Source organism: Maylandia zebra, unplaced genomic scaffold (assembly GCF_041146795.1).
Source record: "Maylandia zebra isolate NMK-2024a unplaced genomic scaffold, Mzebra_GT3a scaffold11, whole genome shotgun sequence".
Classification (NCBI taxonomy): domain Eukaryota; kingdom Metazoa; phylum Chordata; class Actinopteri; order Cichliformes; family Cichlidae; genus Maylandia; species Maylandia zebra.
In genome coordinates, this window is record NW_027490041.1 from 1,880,470 (window position 1) to 1,900,000 (window position 19,531).

Genomic DNA, 19,531 nt, shown 5'->3' on the forward strand with positions numbered 1-19,531 from the left:
ATCTAAAACAGTCTCAGTGTTGGTTGATGGTTCCACAGGTTCCGGTGGACGGGCGGAAACAAGGCAATTTGAATGACAGAACAGACTCTAACTGATTACCCTCTGACCTGACCAGTCTAAGTGGGGGTTATGTAATTCTAGCCAAGGAAACCCGAGTATGAGTGGTTTGTGAGGTGCATGAAAAGCAAAAAAGGTAAGTGTTTTCTTGTGATTGCCAGGGGTGACAGGCTCTGTGCGCTGAGTTATGTGAGGGGACACTCGGTTATTTAATGACTTAGTGGGAATGGGCGGATTAAGGGGGCATAGAGGGATGTTTAACTGTCTCGCTAACTCAGACTCCATGAGGTTCTAATTGAACAAGAGCCTGAAAGGTCTGGTTAACTAGAACAGAGAGTTGGAGTTGCAATCTGGGTTTTTATGTTTGTGTGAGTATCCTCCACCCTTATCCCTGAACTTTCCAGTGGGCAGACCCTGGTGTGGAATCGAAAACAGACAGGTTCATCACGAGAAGCAAGCTGATCTTTCATGGTTTGATTTAATGACTGAAAAACATACAGCGGACGGTGGTTAGCACTGTTGCCGCACAGCAAGAAGGTCCTGAGCAAAAGTCTTTACAAACTCAACCAGGAAATCATCATGCGAGCAGAAAGAAAGAGGATGAGCAGATAGGTAAGCAAGAGAAACCCGCCAGCATCCCAGGTTTCCAGAGAAGGTTCAGGTTCTAGGTACCTGAAATGGGATGTAATTCAATTCAATTTTATTTATATAGCGCCAAATCACAACAGTCACCTCAATGCGCTTTATATTGTACAGTAGATCGTACAGTAATAGATACAGAGAAAAACCCAACAATCATATGACCCCCTATGAGCAAACACTTTGGCGACAGTGGGAAGGAAAAACTCCCTTTTAACAGGAAGAAATGTTTGGTGTCAAAGTCAAAGCACAGATCCACCCAGTATCTGTATTTCAGCTTATTTCCTTTATACACACATTTAACAGGAACAGTTTCAGACAGCTAGTGTTTACCTGACATTACCTGCGTACCTCACAGTTTGCAGGTAATGGGCATAATAATTACTGAACAGAGACATCCTGCTGTGAACTTTGTTGCTGTGGATCTAAAATGTAAAAATACATCTGAGAAGATTTCTAATCATGATTTTATGAGCCCCCAAAGTTTGATTCTGTTCATCTGGACGTAGCGCTCTCAGCGGGAGAAACATTTTGTCGCTCATCAAGATGACTTCTTCAGGCTCAGCTGACTGCAGCTTTCCCCAATCTTATAAAGAGTACATCTGCATAATGACTCAAACCTAATGGTCAAGGAACTGACCTCCCAGCCTTATTGTTCCTTCAGTGGGCTGGTTTCAGTCATTATGCAAATGTACTTTTTATAGGGTTAGAAACCAGAAGTCAGCTGAGACTGACGAAGTCACCTGGATGAGTGACGAAATGTTTCTCCCACTGAAAGCGCTACGTCCAGATGAACAGAATCAACTTTTGGGATTTACTAACCTGGATGATTGAGCATGGATCAAGACGGGTTTTTATGAGGTATACAGTTTCTTATAATTTCTAAACCAGAAGGTTGAGGAGATGGAGCTCATGATAACTGGCTACTGCCCTTCAGCGTGCTTTATGAAATCATCCAATCAAAATAAAGTTAGGGAGAGCGGGGCTTTAAAGGGGAATGAGCCAAAGCAGCTTTTAGACAGAAAATGAAATGAGAGTCCAGGATGTGATACATTATTTATAACTACATTTACAGTAATCACACATATTAGAATTAATAAAGTGACCAGCAGTACTGTAGTAAGTGTAATACTGCAGTACTCACAGGCCTGTGCCAGCAGACACTGAACTACTGTCACTAAATCAACGTGGTCTTCACTGGTTTCCATTTACATACATTGGAATAATTGTGTTTAATTTGAAATATTTTTCTTCTGTTACACTTAAATTCTTGAACATTTTTTCATTTAATTGTGCATTGTAGTGTACTCATTTGTACACATTTGATTACTTAGATTCAACATATAAAGAGATTTTATTTGATAATAAATATTATTGTTTTGTTGTTCTTGTTATTTTTTTCAGGCTGAGCAGCTGTAAGCTGTCAGAGAAAGTCTGTACAGATTTGTTGTCAGTGGTCAGCTCCCAGTCCTGTAGTCTGAGAGAGCTGGACTTAAGTACCGACAGCCTGAAGGCTTCAGCAGTAAAGCTTCTGTCTGCTGCAGTGGAGAGTCCACACGCCAAACTGAATATTCTGAGGTCTGACCGATTTGTATTCTTTTTTCTTTTGTTTGTTTGTTTTGTTTTGTTTTTAACTGAGAAAATAAATCCAGCAATTTAAACAGTAGAGGTAAACTTGATCAATTTACTGTTGTTTCGTACCACATCTGCTCAGCATAAAACAACAAGGATTCTTAAAATATAAGATTAGTTATTGCACCCTGATTACACTTTGACATCAGTCTTTGTTCATGTTTTCATTTTCAGACTCAACGTCTGTGAACTTCTAGCGGAAAACTGTGAAGCTGTGTCCTCAATGCTCAGCTCTCAGTCCTCTACTCTGACAGAGCTGGACCTGAGTATCAAAAATGTGCAGGATTCAGGAGTGAAGATTCTGTCTGCTGGACTACAAAGTTTAAACTGTAAACTAAATACTCTGAGGTCAGATCAATTGACATTTTGTTTTTTTTAAATGAACCAATTAAACATTTTATTCAAGGCTTCCGGTTCCGGCGCTCGTGGGGATGGACACCTAGTACGAGAGCTCTCGACTGAAACTTATTAAAACTGCCCCAAGTAAATTAATACACTATCTAAGTGCACATAAAGAGGAAAAAGGGGTTTAAATGATGTCCAGAAAGAACAAAATAGCTAAGAAGTTAACGTTTGAAAACGTGGAAGATGGCAATGTGCAGCTAACAGAAGGGGCTAACGTTAGCCCCTATAGGGCTAGCCGAGGCCACTCTCCCACTCCTAGCCGCGAGGATTCTGGGACAGAAGATGAGGTTGACCCAGCAAGTTTGACGCTGATACTGAAAGAACTGAGAGGCGTTGGGAAAGAGGTGAAAGAATTTCGAAAAGACACGAAAGCGCAACTGCTGGAAATAAGGGGTGAGTTGGATAAAGCCAATGCGCGGCTTAATGATGTGGAAACCAGGGTTGCAGAACACAAAGATAAGCTCCAGAACACAGACGAGATTTTGTCTGAGATACTAACAATGCAATTCAATGTTATTTATATAGCGCCAAATCACAACAAAAGTCACCTCAAGGCACTTCATAAATACAGAGAAAAACCCAACAATCACATGACCCCCTATGAACAAGCACTTTGGCGACAGTGGGAAGGAAAAACTCCCTTTTAACAGAAAGAAACCTCTGGCAGAACCAGGCTCAGGGAGGGGCGGGGCCATTTGCTGTGATTGGTTGGAGTGAGAGAAGGAAGACAGGATAAAGACATGCTGTGGAAGAGAGACAGAGGTTAATAACACATATGATTGAATGCAGAGAGGTCTGTTAACACATAGTGAGTGAGAAAGGTGACTGGAAAGGAAAAACTCAATGCATCATGGGAATCCCCGGCAGCCTACGTCTATTGCAGCATAACTAAGGGAGGATTCAGGGTCACCTGGCCCAGCCCTAACTATATGCTTTAGCAAAAAGTAAAGTTTGAAGCTGATCTTCAAAGTAGAGAGGGCGTCTGTCTCCTGAACTCAAACTGGGAGCTGCTTCCACACCCAGTCCAACATAGCCAGGCTTTCTTTGCTGCTTTGACAAAACCTCAAATCCCAGTCAGAGATGATGAGCATCATCACAATGATGATCATTTCTCTGTAACCCAGGCTTTCTGCTTCAGGATCTGTGCACGCTCACAGAACAAGGAGACCTTTAAACATCATTTCACTAAATGGATGGACTGAGCTCAGCCTACAGATGAACTGGTGCCAGAGATCATAAAGAACATCAAACAGTCAAATTCAACACTTTTAATGGAAATATGAGATTAATCTTAAAAGTAGAGATAGTGTCTGTCCCCTGAATCCAAACTGGAAGCTGGTTCCACAGAAGAGGGGCCTGAAAACTGAAGGCTCTGCCTCCCATTCTACTTTCAAATACTCTAGGAACAACAAGTAGGCCTGCAGTGTGAGAGCGAAGTGCTCTAATGGGGTGATATGGTACTACAAGGTCATTAAGATAAGATTGGGCCTGATTATTTAAGACCTTGTATGTGAGGAGCAGGATTTTGAATTCAATTCTGGATTTAACAGGAAGCCAATGAAGGGAAGCCAATACAGGAGAAATCTGCTCTCTCTTTCTAGTCCCTGTCAGTACTCTTGCTGCAGCATTTTGGATTAACTGAAGGCTTTTCAGGGAGTTTTTTGGACATCCTGATAATAACGAATTACAATAGTCCAGCCTGGAAGTAATAAATGCATGAACTAGTTTTTCAGCGTCACTCTGAGACAGGATATTTCTAACTTTAGAGATGTTGCGCAAATGGAAGAAAGCATGCAGGAAAAGTTTCAAACAAAACTAACATCACTGGAGGCTTACTCGAGGAGGGAGTCGCTCAGACTGTACAGGGTGCCGGAGGGAGAAGAATCGGGAGCTCCATCTATGGCCCACTTTGTGGAGAAGCTACTCCGGGAGAATCTTGCCATCCCACCATCAACACCGTTACAAATTCAGAGAGCACACAGAGTGTTATCATTACTCCCTCCGGACGGCTCCCAACCCAGATCGATCCTGGTAAAATTCCTGTGCTTCACGGTTAAAGAAGAAGTGCTGAGGCTCGCTTGGCAAAAGAAAGGTTTTATGCTGAATTCCAGCAAGATCAACCTCGACCACGATTACCCCCCTGAGATCATGGCTATGAGGAAGGAGTATGCAGAGGCACGAAAGGTCCTAAAAGAGAAGAATGTACGGTTTAGGACCCTCTACTCAGCGCGCCTTAAGGTTTTTTTCGAAGAAGGAGTGAAAACCTACAACACGGTGGAGGAGGCAACGGCTGACCTGGCGAGTCGGGGCCTGCCGGTAAAGGTGATTACACCACCGGCAACCCCCAGAGAAAAACTACAAAGATGCCCGCTGTGGCGGGGAGTTGGTGGTCGGCGTCTGCGTCAGATCCGAGGAGCTGCGGGATATAGAGAGAAGCTGCAAGTATACAGACGTGAAGAGAACGAATTTAATGTTATGTATTAGCTATGGACAACATGGTGAAATATGGTTACTGTCGAGCTAAAATGGGTGGGGCTTCTCGTGCTGTGAGTGACGTCGCAGTGGAAAGCCCCCTAACTCAGGGAGTAATAAGGGGTTTCCCTTCAAGTTGTGAGGGTGTCAGTGGAAGTGCTCCACTGTCAGAAGCCAGCTTAGGAGCTTTCAAGCTCCAGTTATGTTCAAATGTTTTCAGTTCATTCCTAACTTTTTTCACTTGTTACTGTTTTAAGAGGGGGTTGCCTGCTGCTATTGAGTTTATGCGCTGTGGTAACTTAATATATCTTTATGGGAAGTGAGTCAGTGAAAGTAATCTCTTTTAATGTTAACGGGGTTCTGAACGTGATTAAGATGAATAAGATACTGTCCAAACTAAGGAAGGAGAAGGCCCAGATTGCATTACTTCAGGAGACACACATGAACCAAGTAGATCACTTGAGATTGAAAAGAAAGGGTTTTAAATATGTATTCTCCTCTTCCGTTAAGTCCAAACACAAGAGGGGTGTGGCTACACTTATCTCTGGTACACTTAACTATGAACATATCTAAGAACTCTGTGACGAGGAAGGCAGATTGGTTAGAATAACAGAATGGATAGAGGGGTCTGAAATCACAATTTTAAATGTTTATGCTCCCCCCGGGAGCGATTGGCTATTCTATAGGAATAGGTTTGATTTATTGCTGGATTCTCAGGGGATAGTTGTCTGTGGGGGGGTTTTAACTTTAGACTTGACCCTAAACTAGACTCCTCCTCCCCAACCAACCAGGTAACAGCACTTACTAGAAAAGTCAATTCCTATATGGTAGAGATGGGGATAATAGATGTATGGTGGGACCGCTACGCATCTACCAGAAATTTCACTCATTACTCTGGTTCCTTTAAAGTGTATGCAAGGCTGGACTACTTTTTTATGTTTAAAGTTGATAGGTTTAGGGTCAAAGACTGTGACATATTAACAAGAGATCTATCTGACCACAGTCCTATCTCTCTATCTTTGCAGGTGGCTAGGAAAAAATGTACCACACTGTGGAAATTGTTATCGCACCTTAATGATCCTGCCATAGTTTCCAAATTAAAGGTAGACATTAAAGAATTTCTAGATGTTAATGACACAGGAGAGGTATCTCCAGCTATTCTTTGGGATATGCTCAAAGCGGTAATGAGAGGTACATTAATTTCTATCGCCTCCCACTTAAAGAGAATCAAAGGGCAAAAATTAGCAGAACTACAGGCAAATTTAAAGTTGAAAGAACAGGAAGACATAAACACCGCAAATCCTACTCTGAAGCAGGATATCAGGAAAATACAGGATGAAATTAATGATATTTACACCCAGGAGGCCCAAAATAACTTAATTTTTTTGAGGCAAAAATACTATGAGACAGGAGGGAAATCTGCAAAATATCTGGCACATAAATAACGCAAACAACTAGAGGAAAGTACGATATACCAAATCAAGGACCCCAAGACTAATATTCTGGAATCAAAATTAGAAGACATTCAGAAATGTTTTGAGACCTTCTTTAGGGAGCTGTACTCACAGCCCAATGCTACGGAGGAGAATTGTACTGATGCCTTTCTTAGCTCTCTAGAATTACCTTCACTCCCGTCTCTCAAAAATGAGCTTCTAACACATCCCATTTTAGTGGAAGAAATTAATGCTTTTTCCAGATTAAAACCAGGTAAGGCAGTTGGGCCGGACGGGTTCAGTTCTCAGTGGTATCGCACCCTGAGGGCAGATCTAGTCCCCACATTGCTGAAGTCATTTAACTACATCCTACAGGAGGGAGAAATCCCACCCTCCTGGAGGGAGGCAACTATTTCAATTATCCCAAAAGAGGGGAAAGATAAACGAGAATGTGGAAACTATCGACCAATCAGTGTCCTTAACTTGGATTACAAACTATTTACTTCTATTCTTGCTCGTAGACTGGAGAAGTTTTTACCTGACCTCATCAATTTAGATCAGACTGGTTTCATTCACTATAGACAAACAACTGACAACATTAGGAGAATATTACACATCTCTGCTCAAATACAAAAGAACAAAACTCAATCAATGATAGGAAGCTTGGACGCTGAGAAAGCCTTCGACTCGGTCAGATGGGTATTTCTGTATAAGGTTCTGGGGAAGTTTGGCTTTCATGACAAGTTTATTAGAGTAATCCAAGGTCTGTTTGCTCGACCCTCAGCCCGTATTAAGGTGAATGGTGATCTCTCCAAGCCCTTTGCTCTGGAACATGGCTGTAGGCAGGGTTGTGCAATCAAACCACTTCTCTTTGATTTATTCATAGAAACATTAGGCCAAGCGATTAGACAAAATCATAACATTAGGGGTGTTGCATTGTCAGGAGTTGAACATAAAGTGGTAATGTTCGCCGATGATGTACTGGTCTGCCTGGAGGAGCCAGAGAGGTCTTTTAGTGAGTTGATGTCTACTTTAAGTGATTTGGGGAAGTTATCTGGTTATAAGGTCAATATTTCAAAAACACAGGTGATGACTTTAAATTATACAGCTTCTGCAGCTTTACGTAGGAAATTTAAAGTAAATTGGGATAATGAGAAAATTAAGTACCTGGGAATATATTTGACTGCGGACCTCTCGGGGCTCTTTCAGGCAAACTACGAGCCAATATCTGCAAGTATAAAAGCTGATCTGCACAGATGGAATCTGGTCCCCTTCATGAGTCTCAGCTCCCAGGTAACTTTTAAAGCATGGATATCCTGTGGCCTTACAACATTCCTCTCTCTTACTCATAGAAATATTGTGCTCAGATTTGAGACCTTACAGGACAACCTGACAAAATACAACTTTCATAGATACTTACAGCTGAGATCATATATTGATCATGAATGCCAACTTCAATGATGCTGAGTCGCATTTTTTCCTCATCCTGAAAAATGCCACAACCATGACCCCTACTAAATCTATTTCTAAACTATACAAAGCCCTCTCTAGTGCCAGCAAGGATAACACTTTATACACTAAGGATAAATGGGAAAGGGAATCAGGGATTGCTATTTCTGTGGGGGAGTGGGAAAATGTTTTGTACTGCCAGTGGTCCACGTCCAGTTCTATGAGCTGGAAGGAACATGGCTGGAAGAATATTATTAGGTACTTCAAGACTCCATATCAGGAGAGGTACAAAGGGGCTTATATGCAATGCTGGAGACAATGCGGCTCGACTGTTGCTAACCATTTTCATGTCTTTTGGGACTGTCCCAAGTTAAAAAACGTTCAGGTCTCCTTAAGTGCAGTCTTTAACGTTCAAATACCTTTAGATTTTAAGGTTTTATACATGGGTTTGGTCCCCTTTCTGGAATGTAGGAGTGAGATTAAGTTGGTGCAATTACTCTTGGTGGCAAGTAAAAAAACAATTACTAGAAGATGGTTAAGCCCAGCCCAGCCTACCCTAGACGACTGGTTTGGGATCATTTTAGAGATATTTAGGATGGAAAAACTTACATATCTGTTAAGAAATCAAAAAGCCAAATTCTACCAAATTTGGAACAATTGGATCCAATTCATCACCCCCACGAGGGCTGACTTCACTTGATCTCACTATTACTTGGTTGTTTTTTGTTTGTTTGTTTTTTACATTTACTTCTATTACTATTGTTTGTTTATTTACTTATTTGTTCACAATGATTGCAGCATGGGCACCCCTCCCAGTTTGTGTTTATAGTTCCATGTAATGTGTTCTATATATCTCCTTTGGGAGAGCATGCGAGCAACTGTCCTAGTAATAGCTAGTGGAGGTTAATATGCACCCACTGATCACTTTGTTTACTGATCACTTGTCCAATCCAAATAAAGATATAATTAAAAAAAACATTTTATTCAAGTTCATCCATATGATGTTGTATCTTAGTATGTTAAGGTTTCATCAAAAATAAAAAGATGGCATGTAATATAATAACAAACTTTACATAAGTATTATAGATTATCTTTTGTTTTTCAGACTGGGTGGCTGTAACCTGTCAGAGAGAAGCTGTGAAGCTCTGTGCTCAGTCCTCAGCTCCCAGTCCTCCAGTCTGAGAGAGCTGGACCTGAGTAACTCTGACCTGCAGGATTCAGGAGTGAAGCTTCTGTCTGCTGGACTAAAGAGTTCACAGTGTGCAGTGGAAACTCTCAGGTCAGGATTCAAACGTTAACACATATGATCATTTAAAATGTGAATTATATTATTGATTGACTTATCTATAGAGCTTTTAGCTAAACTTATATTTATATTTGAGTGGATTATTAGACTGAATTACTGTGTAAAATTTGTCACAGTCATACGATTTTGTTTATTTTTTATTTTTAATTCATGTACTGGCCATTTTACATAAATTTGGCTAATCTTCTACAATATATACATTTGATTTCGTTAGGAACAAAATGTTCAAATTACATATTTTGCTGGATATTGGGTATTAATGAAATTATTATGTCTTTAATGACACCACATTTCCATATGTAGGAGGTTACTGGTGGTATTGCTTCAGTGTTTGAGTTTTCCTTGCAAAGAAACATCTGGAATTTAACAATACATGTTTTAAAGCTGTTTTCTCCAAAGGGATTTGTATTAGTGATGGTAAATTTGATTCTTTTTACCGAATCGAGTTTAAATGAGTCACTCACCAAAATGAATCGGGTTTTTTCATTTGAGTCTCTGAGTCAGTTGCCCAGAGAGTGCCAAAAATGTACTTTTTCTCTCAAACTTAATTTGTTTTTATTTTCATGTAAATCCTACTGCTACGATGAGTGACTGAAAAATAAAAACAACTATTTTATAGAGCAAAAAAGAATAAGATTTCTAAATTGGACATTTATTTTTGTTTATGTTATTAGTATTTCCTCTTTATCATCTTTGCACAAAAACAAAGTGTAGACTGAATGTTATATTGCATCAGTCAGACTATCAGGCTTCATCTCAGATGAAGGAGTGACTCTTCCGTGGTAACAAACTGTGAGTTTCAGCAGCTGAGAGGCAGGAGGGAAGGGTGAGTGAGTGGTCTTGATGCATTCTCAGTCTAGACTAGACTAGAAAGAGGGGCACTGCTCTTGTGGCGACCAGCAGGTTGTCTCTCTCTGTCAGTGTCAGTGTTTTAACTTATTTTATTTCATTCTTTTATTCCTTTATATATATATTTTTTTTTGCCTGAGGAAATTCTATAGCATCGGCTTGTGCTTTGTGGAACTTCTTTTAACGAAGATGGGTTTTTTATTTCGCATGATTTTATTGGCAATCCTGACGGTTGTTTGGAGTCATTCCTTTACCATCAATAATCCTGGCTAATGTGCAGTCTCTGAGGAGTAAATTGGATGAACTGCATTTGAATGTCGCACACTTGCGTGGCTACAGGGATACATGTCTAATGGCATTCACAGAGACTTGGCTCAAGGACTCTGACCCTGATTGTTCTCTGGAACTAAATGGCTTCGGGTTTCCCATACGTTTGGATCGAGACCCCGGAGCTACCCAGAAATCTCAAGGAGGAGTGTGTTTGTATATAAATCAGAAATGGTGTAAAAATGTGACCGTTCGTAGACAAGTGTGTCTGCCTGACATTGAGCTCCTCTCTGTGTCTTTGAGGCCGTTTTATCTGCCGAGGGAATTCCCACAGATCAACGTCACCGTTGTTTACATCCACCCTAAAGCGAATCCTAAGAATGCGACTGACACCATCTCCATTTTTTTCCTAATAACAAACCATGGTCTTCAAAAGGTCTTATGAGGCTGATTCATGAAAGGAAAAAAGCTTTTATTGAAGGGAATATCTTGAAAGTTAGAGAAATTAGGAAGGAGATCAGATCAGAAATTAAAAAAGCCAAAGTAAAATACAAGGATAAGGTAGAGGCGGAGATGGGTAGCAATAACTTAAGGGTGGCCTGGGCAGGCATGAAACACATGACTGGTCACTGTTACAGTGACTGTAATAAGATAAGTCTTCCTGGTTTTAGTTCAGACTCTCAGTTAGCAAGTAGAGAAGCTTATAGACCCTCTACAATTTGCATACAGGCCTCGTAGACGTGTTGATGATGCAGTGGTCACTCTGTTGAACTTCCTTTATCGCCATCTTGATGGCGCCAAAGCTCATGCTCAGCTCTTATTTATTGATTTTTCTTCAGCTTTTAATACTATCCAGCCACATCTTTTAGCTGATAAACTTCTTAACCAGTTTACACTTGATCTTAATCTCGTTGGTTGGGTTTTAGACTTTTTAACTGACAGATCTCAGTGTGTGAGAGTGAACGGCTGTTTTTCCAAACAGCTGAACTCTTCCACTGGCTCACCACAAGGTTGTTGTCTCTCTCCTCTACTGTATATTTTGTACACTAATGACTGTCGCAGTACACAGGCCAACAGGCATTTCATTAAATACGCAGATGACACAGTCATTGTAAGCCTCCTTCATGGTGAAGAGGATTCCCATGGGCCTGTTGTGGATGAGTTTGTTTCGTGGTGTGATCAGTCCTTCTTAATGATCAGCACCTTGAAAACCAAGGACATGGTTATTGACTTCAGGGAGACATCCCCTCATCCTGCGCTAACAGTGGTAAATGTGCAGCCATTGAACTGGTGGACAGTTATAAGTATTTGGGGGTTGTTCTTGATAAAGCTCTGTGCTTTGAGTCACATCTTGCTGCTACAGTGAAAAAGGTTCAACAAAGACTTTTTAAGGAGGTTGAGAGGTTTCAATGTTTCATCTGCAATGATGACTCTTTTTTATAAAAGTTTTATTGAATCTGTTTTAACTTTCTGTATCATTGCTTGGTACGGTAATATGTCTCTGAATAATAAGACCAGACTTAACAACCTGGTTAAAGTGGCTGGTAAGATTTCAGGGAGGTCTCAGGTCCAGCTTGTGGACTTTTATAACAGGCAGGTGCTGAGGAAGGCGACCTCTGTCATGTTGTGTTCAGATCATCCTCTCTTTAATGATTTTCAACTGCTTCCATCAGGTCGTCGTTATAAAGTGCCTGCAGTGAAGACAAAGAGACATAGATTGTCTTTTGTACCTACTGCTATTATCATAGTTAATAACACTGAACCATATGTGTTGTTGCCATTGCACATTGTACTTTTTTGATGAAAAATCTAGGTTGTTTTCTCAGGCTTATATTATATTATATTATTTTGGAGTGTGTATGTGATGTGTTGGTTGCCTGTTTGTTTGTTTGTACGGACATCTACAACTATATGTAAAAATACAAAACAAAACAATTTTCAATTTGTTCTAGTTTATTGCACTTTTTGCTGTATATGTATATATGTATATGTAGTTACTATGGACTGAATGCATACATATTATTAAAATTTGGGCTATAACGGTTGTATTGATGTATAGCAACTTGAACTGCTCCCCAAAATGGCACTACAGCAGTGGTTCCCAAACTTTTTTTGCTGGGCCCCCCTTTGTTTTACACGAAAAACGTTCGCCTCCCCCCCGGCGCGTGAACAACACGCACACGCACTAACACATCCTCCAACCACACACGCCCATATTTTGCTCCATTGCGGTTTATTTCACACCTCAAACATTTAGTAAACAATTAAGCAAATACAAGTAATCTGCAATAAATTACAGGTAGTAAGAAAATAAACTACTAAATCTTTTACGCTACGTCCGCACCTACACTGGTATTTTTGAAAACGCAGCTGTTTCATCCAAACAGTGTTTCAAATCACCAAAAACTGAGATTTTTTTAAAACTCCTTTTTTGCGGACGAGGAATACAGAGTTCATCTGGCAACGTCAAAGGTTGCGCCTTTTTTCACGTCACGTTATTGTTTATGTGAGATGAATTGCAGAATGGCAGACAGAGACAAAATACTGTTACTCTGAGTATCTGCAGGTTTCACACGCAGTTACTGTCCCTCCATTTACAAAGGCGTCACGGGTAGTTGTTTTTTCTTCTTCTGTAATACTAATCAACATTGCTGTCATTTTCAAAAAATGCCTCTCTGTGCAAAATGGGTTCAAAAACATAAACAGCTGTGGGATCCTGTTTGTCTGTGATTTGAATCGAGGGAACAAATCGTGGCAGGATCAGCCTGATGTTATTTGTATCCCGCTGTAACTTTACTCTATAAAGAGCAAACATCTCCAAAATGTCAGGAGTAGTTAGTCACTACAACAAGTGTTTGTGAACTAAAAATTAAGAATGTGGGATCCTGTTTGTCCATGATTGGAAGAGCCCAGCGCTGCTCCCGACGCAGGGACCTACCTCAGCACCTGTGCAGGTGAAGCCAAAGGGCAGATTTGCTTCACCATATTTTCTAGTCTTTGGCTTAGAATGAAGTTGGTTTGGAAACATATTCAGCGATGCTTCATCTCCTGCTTTGCGTTTCTGTGCTAGCAGTGTTCAAGCGTTTTGTTCCCCTCCCTTTTCATACCGCGCCCCCCCTGCCATGGCTCTGCGCCCCCCCTAGGGGGCGGGCACCACAGTTTGGGAAGGTCTGCACTACAGCATGTAAAAATCTAAAGATAAGCTCTGGCAGACTTGGTTCTATGGTAGGTCTTAAAGGGTTTAACATCAAAGATTCAGTGGAGAGCTACTGTAACAGCTGAACAGAAAAACTCTTCCTCCCCTGGTGTGCTACTCTTCACAACCCGCAGGACTTTCACCCTCAAGAGATGGAAAAGGGGAACGAGGGCCGACGTCCAGGTGAAACTGAGAAGCTACCAGAGGCTAGCTTCTTGGCTGTGGGGAGAATCCTGGTGCCTGCGTCCACTTCCTCTCCTGACATTTAGTTAATATGTTACGCCGGTGACTGGGACCTGGGCTCTGTGGCTCAGAAGCAGTTTTTCTCACGGTGTGTCCGTCAAACGTTCACTGTTTTTATTGATAACAGCTATGTCTGCTCATCGATCATTGCTTCCCCCAGCTCTGGAGTCGCTGCCCTGCCCAGCAGGTCCACAGGTCTGCATTGTCTTTATTTCAAGTGCCGCTGCAGTCAGCTGTTGATTTTGCAGATCGACCGTCATCAACTCGGTTGGCCCCGCTTAACGTTCGCTCCATAACAAACAAATCATTTATTCTAAGCGATCTCTTTATTAAAGAGTCTCTAGATTTCATGTGTCTGACTGAGACGTGGCAGCAAAATAAGAATTATGTCCAATGTTCCCTCTAATGTTTCATGTGTCTGAGCGAACACACAAACTCCCTGAGCGGTCCCTTGGATCACTGGATCACGTTGTCATTAACGTGGCTTCACTCTACATCAACCAAAACACCGGTGTCGGCACATGAGGACGCTGTCATAGCCCGTCAGCGACGTTGATTAGCTGCGTATATACGAATGTGAATCATTGGCTGGACTATGGGATAAGGCGGCATCGTTCTAAATACTGGAGCAGCCAGTCACTGACTAACACTGCAAAGCAGAATTGTTAACGTATTTATTTTAATTTCAATTCAGGTTAGTATTTAGTATTTAGTATTTAGTATTTATTTATTTATTGTCATTGTCAAGAACAATGAAATTGCGTTTGGGGCTTCCATACAACCCCCAAAAAAAGAAGAAAATAATAAATACCCCTTAAAACCCAAGTGTACATATTTAACCCAGTGTGACTCCAATGCAATAAGACAATCCTTAGCAACAACATGAGAACATGACAAGTAATGTTCGTAGAAAATCAGACAAAGACCTGAGAAACATGACAAAGTACAACAATGCAACCCATTCAATATTATTGTACTGTGAGATATGATATCAGATATGATAGTTATCTATTTAAGAAGGAGGGGGGGCAGGAGGGGGAAGAGAATAAAGATATGATGCACCAATGCAGACCAGTTCATTGCTATTAAGAAGTTGGATATGGTTATTGTCCGTGAGAGGGGGGCAGAGAGTTCAGGAGCTTCACAGCCTGTTAGATATCTTTTTGTGCGCAATGCAGATACTCTGTGTGCAGAGAGCGTGTCAGCGGATTGCGCCCGTGCGCAGCTTAGAGGGAACATTGATTATGTCCACTTGAATGAAATCTGCCCGGCTGGCTGCTCCGTCATCTGAACTCCGCGTCTTTTAGGACGTGGTGGAGGACTCGCTGTTGTTTACCAGGACAGATTCACATGCAGTCTGATGACCTCGGACTCCTTTTCTGCATTTGAGTCACAGATGATGGTCAGTTCTCTAAAAACCAGTTATTGTATTTTATTCTACCTGATGGGGTCTTTCTAACTGAATTTAATGACCTTCTGACATCCATCATTTCATTGGAGAAGGTTGGGAGATTTGAGCCGTCATATTGATGAAGCATCCTGTAACACTGCTGCTGAGCTCATCACTGTCACTGAGTCTTTTAACTTTAGGCAGCATGTTTCTGGCCCCACACATACAAAGGGTCACACACTGGATCTTGTTTTCTCCCTGGGTTTAAATATACATGATGTATGTGTGGAGGATGTCCATGTGAGTGACCATAGCTGCATATTTTTTAACTTGTTATTTTACTTGGATCCTTCATCTCCTAAACTGATGATCCAAAGGCAGATTATAAACCAAGATGCTGCTGGAAGGTTCTCTGCCATGTTTGACCCTCGCATGGCTCGTAGTGACCTCGACTCACGTATTTTATCCTTTAATGATCAATGCAAGTTGTTGGAAAGCCCACTGATAACATGTTTACATGGCTAAAATGTTATGGCTCATTCATTGATAGTATTTTCGCCATAGAAATTGTTATGTCCTATATTGTTGAACCCACCATGTCTATGCTGATGCTCTTTGAACGCACCACATACGTACTCGAGGCCATGCAGTGGCTGCTAGTCTGTGTTCTCAGTATTTTTATGTGTCAGTTCCAGTTTTAGAGCTCTAAAGTGCAGCTATCGTGTTAGGAATATGTTAGGAATAGACAGGAACACTGAGCACACTGAGGTCAAATCTTTATTTAGGGCGACCGTGGCTCAGGGGGTTGGGAATCGCATCTGTAACCGGAAGGTCACCGGTTCGATCCCTGGGCTCTCTGTCCTGGTCGTTGTGTCCTTGGGCTTTACCCTACTTGGCTACAACCGTAGCTGCCTCCACCAGTGTATGAATGTGAGAGTGACTGAATAGTGGCATTGTAAAGCGCTTTGGGTGCCTTGAAAAGCGCTATATAAATCCAATCCATTATTATTATTATTATTTTACCACTCGCTGCATTCTTGATGTTCATGTTCTTCTCTTTCCCCTCACCCTGCAACCAGTCATGGTAGATGCTCCTCCTGGAGCCTGTTTTCACTGGGAGGATCTTTGTGTCAAAGGGAGTTCTTCTTCCCACCATCACCAAGTGCTGCTCACAGTGGAGGCGGTTACCTTACACTGTTAAACAGCTTCAGATGACTCTTGTTGTCTGTTGGGTATTGTCACTTATAAATAAAGTTACATTGAATGGATGTATGGATGGATAGATGTTATTGTGACGAAGAGAAAACGATTGTTGACAGATTGATTGTTGTTTTGTGTGTCTGCAGTCTGTCAGGCTGTCTGATCACAGAGGAAGGCTGTACTTCTCTGGCCTCAGCTCTGACCTCCAACCCCTCCCATCTGAGACAGCTGGACCTGAGCTACAATCATCCAGGTCCCTCAGGAATGAAGCTGCTGTCGGCTGGACTGAAGGATCCAGGCTGGAGACTGGACACTCTCAGGTATGGAGAGAATGTCTGATAGAGGAGGAAGAGCTGGAAACATTTCCTGTGTCCTTCACTCACTTCCTGTTTGTTTCCTGCAGATGAGACATGAACAATCACACATGCAGGAATATTTTCAGGGACAGACACACTAGTCTAGCTGGATAGTTCATGGATATTTATGTAGGGGTCTCCAAGGAGTCTGGTTGCAGGAACATTTAGGTCACAGGTGTACCTGAGATAGATACCAGTGTACCTAATAAAGTGTCAGCCATGTGTATGTTTCCCATGCTGTATGTCCACAGTGACAGAAGGATGAAACAAGGCTGTGAATCATTTCAGTCTGTGTTTGTGACAAAGAGGCAGACAGGAGCAGCTAACATTTGGAAATGGAAGCTTAAATAATGACAAACTCTACATTCACAGCTGAATTAACAATAAATTTGTTCTCAAGTGCACATTTAGCAGCTAATGCTATTACTGTTTTCCCTTGCTTTCTACAACTTGAGCAGCTATTGCTAAGTAGGCCACTTTGCTCTGCTAAGGATTTATGTGACCATGATGGAAACTCTGATAAGCTAATGCTGCTAAGCTAATACTGTTTATGGGCCCTGTTAGAATCAATATTTCATTCTCATTCTGTTGTTTGAGAACAATATTAACGTTTCACATCATTATAACACAAGAGAAAAGGGTATTAGCGTTAGCTACTAATGCTTATTCACCTCAAATTAGCTTTAGCTGCTAATGGTAGCCTACTTAGCAATAACTGCTCACTAATATAATGCTAATTCACATCAAATTAGCATTAGCTGCTCAAGTTGTTATAAGGAAAGAGAAAACGGTATTAGCATTAGCTGCTAATAATTGTTCACCCCTAATTAGAGTTAGCCCCTAATGGCAGCCTACTTAGCATTAACTCCTGACGTCGTTGTAATGCAGGGGAAAAGAGTTACCATTATCGGATAATGCTAATTCACATCAAATTAACATTAGTTAACAACGGTAGACTTCGTATCATTAGCTGCTGTCATTCTTACAAAGCAAACAGTATGAGCATTAGCTGTTAATGCTTTCTCATCTAACATTAGAATTGGCCACTAATGGCGTATTGTTAAAAAGTAAAAAAACACATTGTTAGCATAAGCGGATGATGCTAATTCACCTAAATTAGCATTAGCTAATGATGGCTACATACCTAGCATTAGCTACTGATATTGATATAAATCAAGAAAATATGGTATTAGCATTAGCTTTTAATGCTTTTTCATCTAAAATTAGAATTAGCCACTAATGGCGTGCTATTTAGCATTACCTCTTCACATCGCAGGGGAAAAGTTAAAATTAAATTTAAAAAAATGTTCAGATTAGCTACTCATATTGTTAAAAAGTAAGAAAAAACATTGTTAGCATAAGCGGATAATGCTAATTCACCTCAAATTAGTATTAGCTAATAACGGCAACCTACTTAGCATTAGCTGGTCATATTGTTATAATGCAAGAAAATATGGTATTAGCATTAGCTGCCAATTCCTAAATACCTAAAATTAGCATTACCTGTAATGGAAGTCTACTTAGCATTAACTCCTCACTAATGTAATGCTAATTCACATCAAATTAGCTTTAGCTTTAGTATTAGCTGCTAGCACCAGCCTACCCAGCACTAGCTGCTCACATTGTTAAAAGGGAAGAGAAAACGATATTAGCATTAGCTGGTAATAATTATTCACCCCTAATTAGAATTAGCTGCTAATGGCAGCATACTTAGCATTAACTCCTCACATCGTTATAATGCAAATGAGGCTAACTTACATTAAATTAGACTGCTGTTATTAGCTAATGCTATTTAGCAGTAGCTGCTCACATTGTTATAAAGCAAAGGAAAACGATATGAGCATTAGGTTCTAATGCGTATTTGCCTTTAATTAGACGTAGGTGCTAATGGCGACCTACTCAGCATTAGCAGCTCAGATGTTGTATTGCTAGGGAAAAGAGTGTTAGCATTAGCCGTTCACATTGTTATAAAGTTAAGGGAAATAGTGTTAGCATTAGCTACTCACATTGTTAAAAAGTAAGTGTTAGCATTAGTGCATAATGCTAATTCACATCCAATTAGCATTAGTTAATAACGGCAGCCTATTTAGCATTAGCAGATAATGTTGAATTTGGCCCACTGGAAAAGTTAAGAACTCAAGATTTAGGAGTGTTTCTCGATAGCTCTTTCTCATTTGAGAAACAAATAAATGTTGTTATTAAAACCAGCTGTAAGCTTTATATTGTTGATTGTCATTTCCCATATGGAAAAGATATATAAATCTTATAAAGTTTGTATCTGTCTTGTGTGAAACTTGTATGAAAAGCATACAAGAGTGAAAACAGATATAAGATCCCTTGAAAAATTATATAATGAAACTTGTATGTTTTCGATACTTACTAAAACAATATATGAAAGTAATGAGAAAGTGGCCACTTTCGTGAGTATGACTTTCATCATATAAGTTTTTAGTCTTTTCCATATGGGATATGCTTAAAAATATTTACTCATACATGCTTAGTTTTATAATCGATTGGATGATGATAGAGGTTTGATCCTTAGTAGTCTGTAAAGACTCTGTGTGCCTTCCAGAGTGCTCTGGCATGCACACACCACTTGGGGCCATGAGAGAGGTCGTACCCTCTCTTACTGATTTA

At 40.7% G+C, this 19,531-nt stretch overlaps 1 protein-coding gene and 1 long non-coding RNA gene across 2 annotated transcripts in view; one reads left to right on the forward strand and one right to left on the reverse strand.

Moving 5' to 3' along the window:
- LOC143415910 (uncharacterized) overlaps window positions 1–19,531 on the reverse strand; it is a 366,388-nt gene that overhangs the window by 92,134 nt on the left and 254,723 nt on the right. The window lies entirely within an intron of this gene.
- LOC112432718 (protein NLRC3-like) overlaps window positions 1–19,531 on the forward strand; it is a 28,398-nt gene that overhangs the window by 4,050 nt on the left and 4,817 nt on the right. Inside the window, exons 2-5 of the mRNA XM_076881410.1 lie at window positions 2,101–2,274; window positions 2,503–2,676; window positions 9,193–9,366; window positions 16,685–16,858. Coding sequence (XP_076737525.1) covers window positions 2,101–2,274; window positions 2,503–2,676; window positions 9,193–9,366; window positions 16,685–16,858 — 696 coding nt within the window. The remainder of the gene's footprint in view (window positions 1–2,100; window positions 2,275–2,502; window positions 2,677–9,192; window positions 9,367–16,684; window positions 16,859–19,531) is intronic.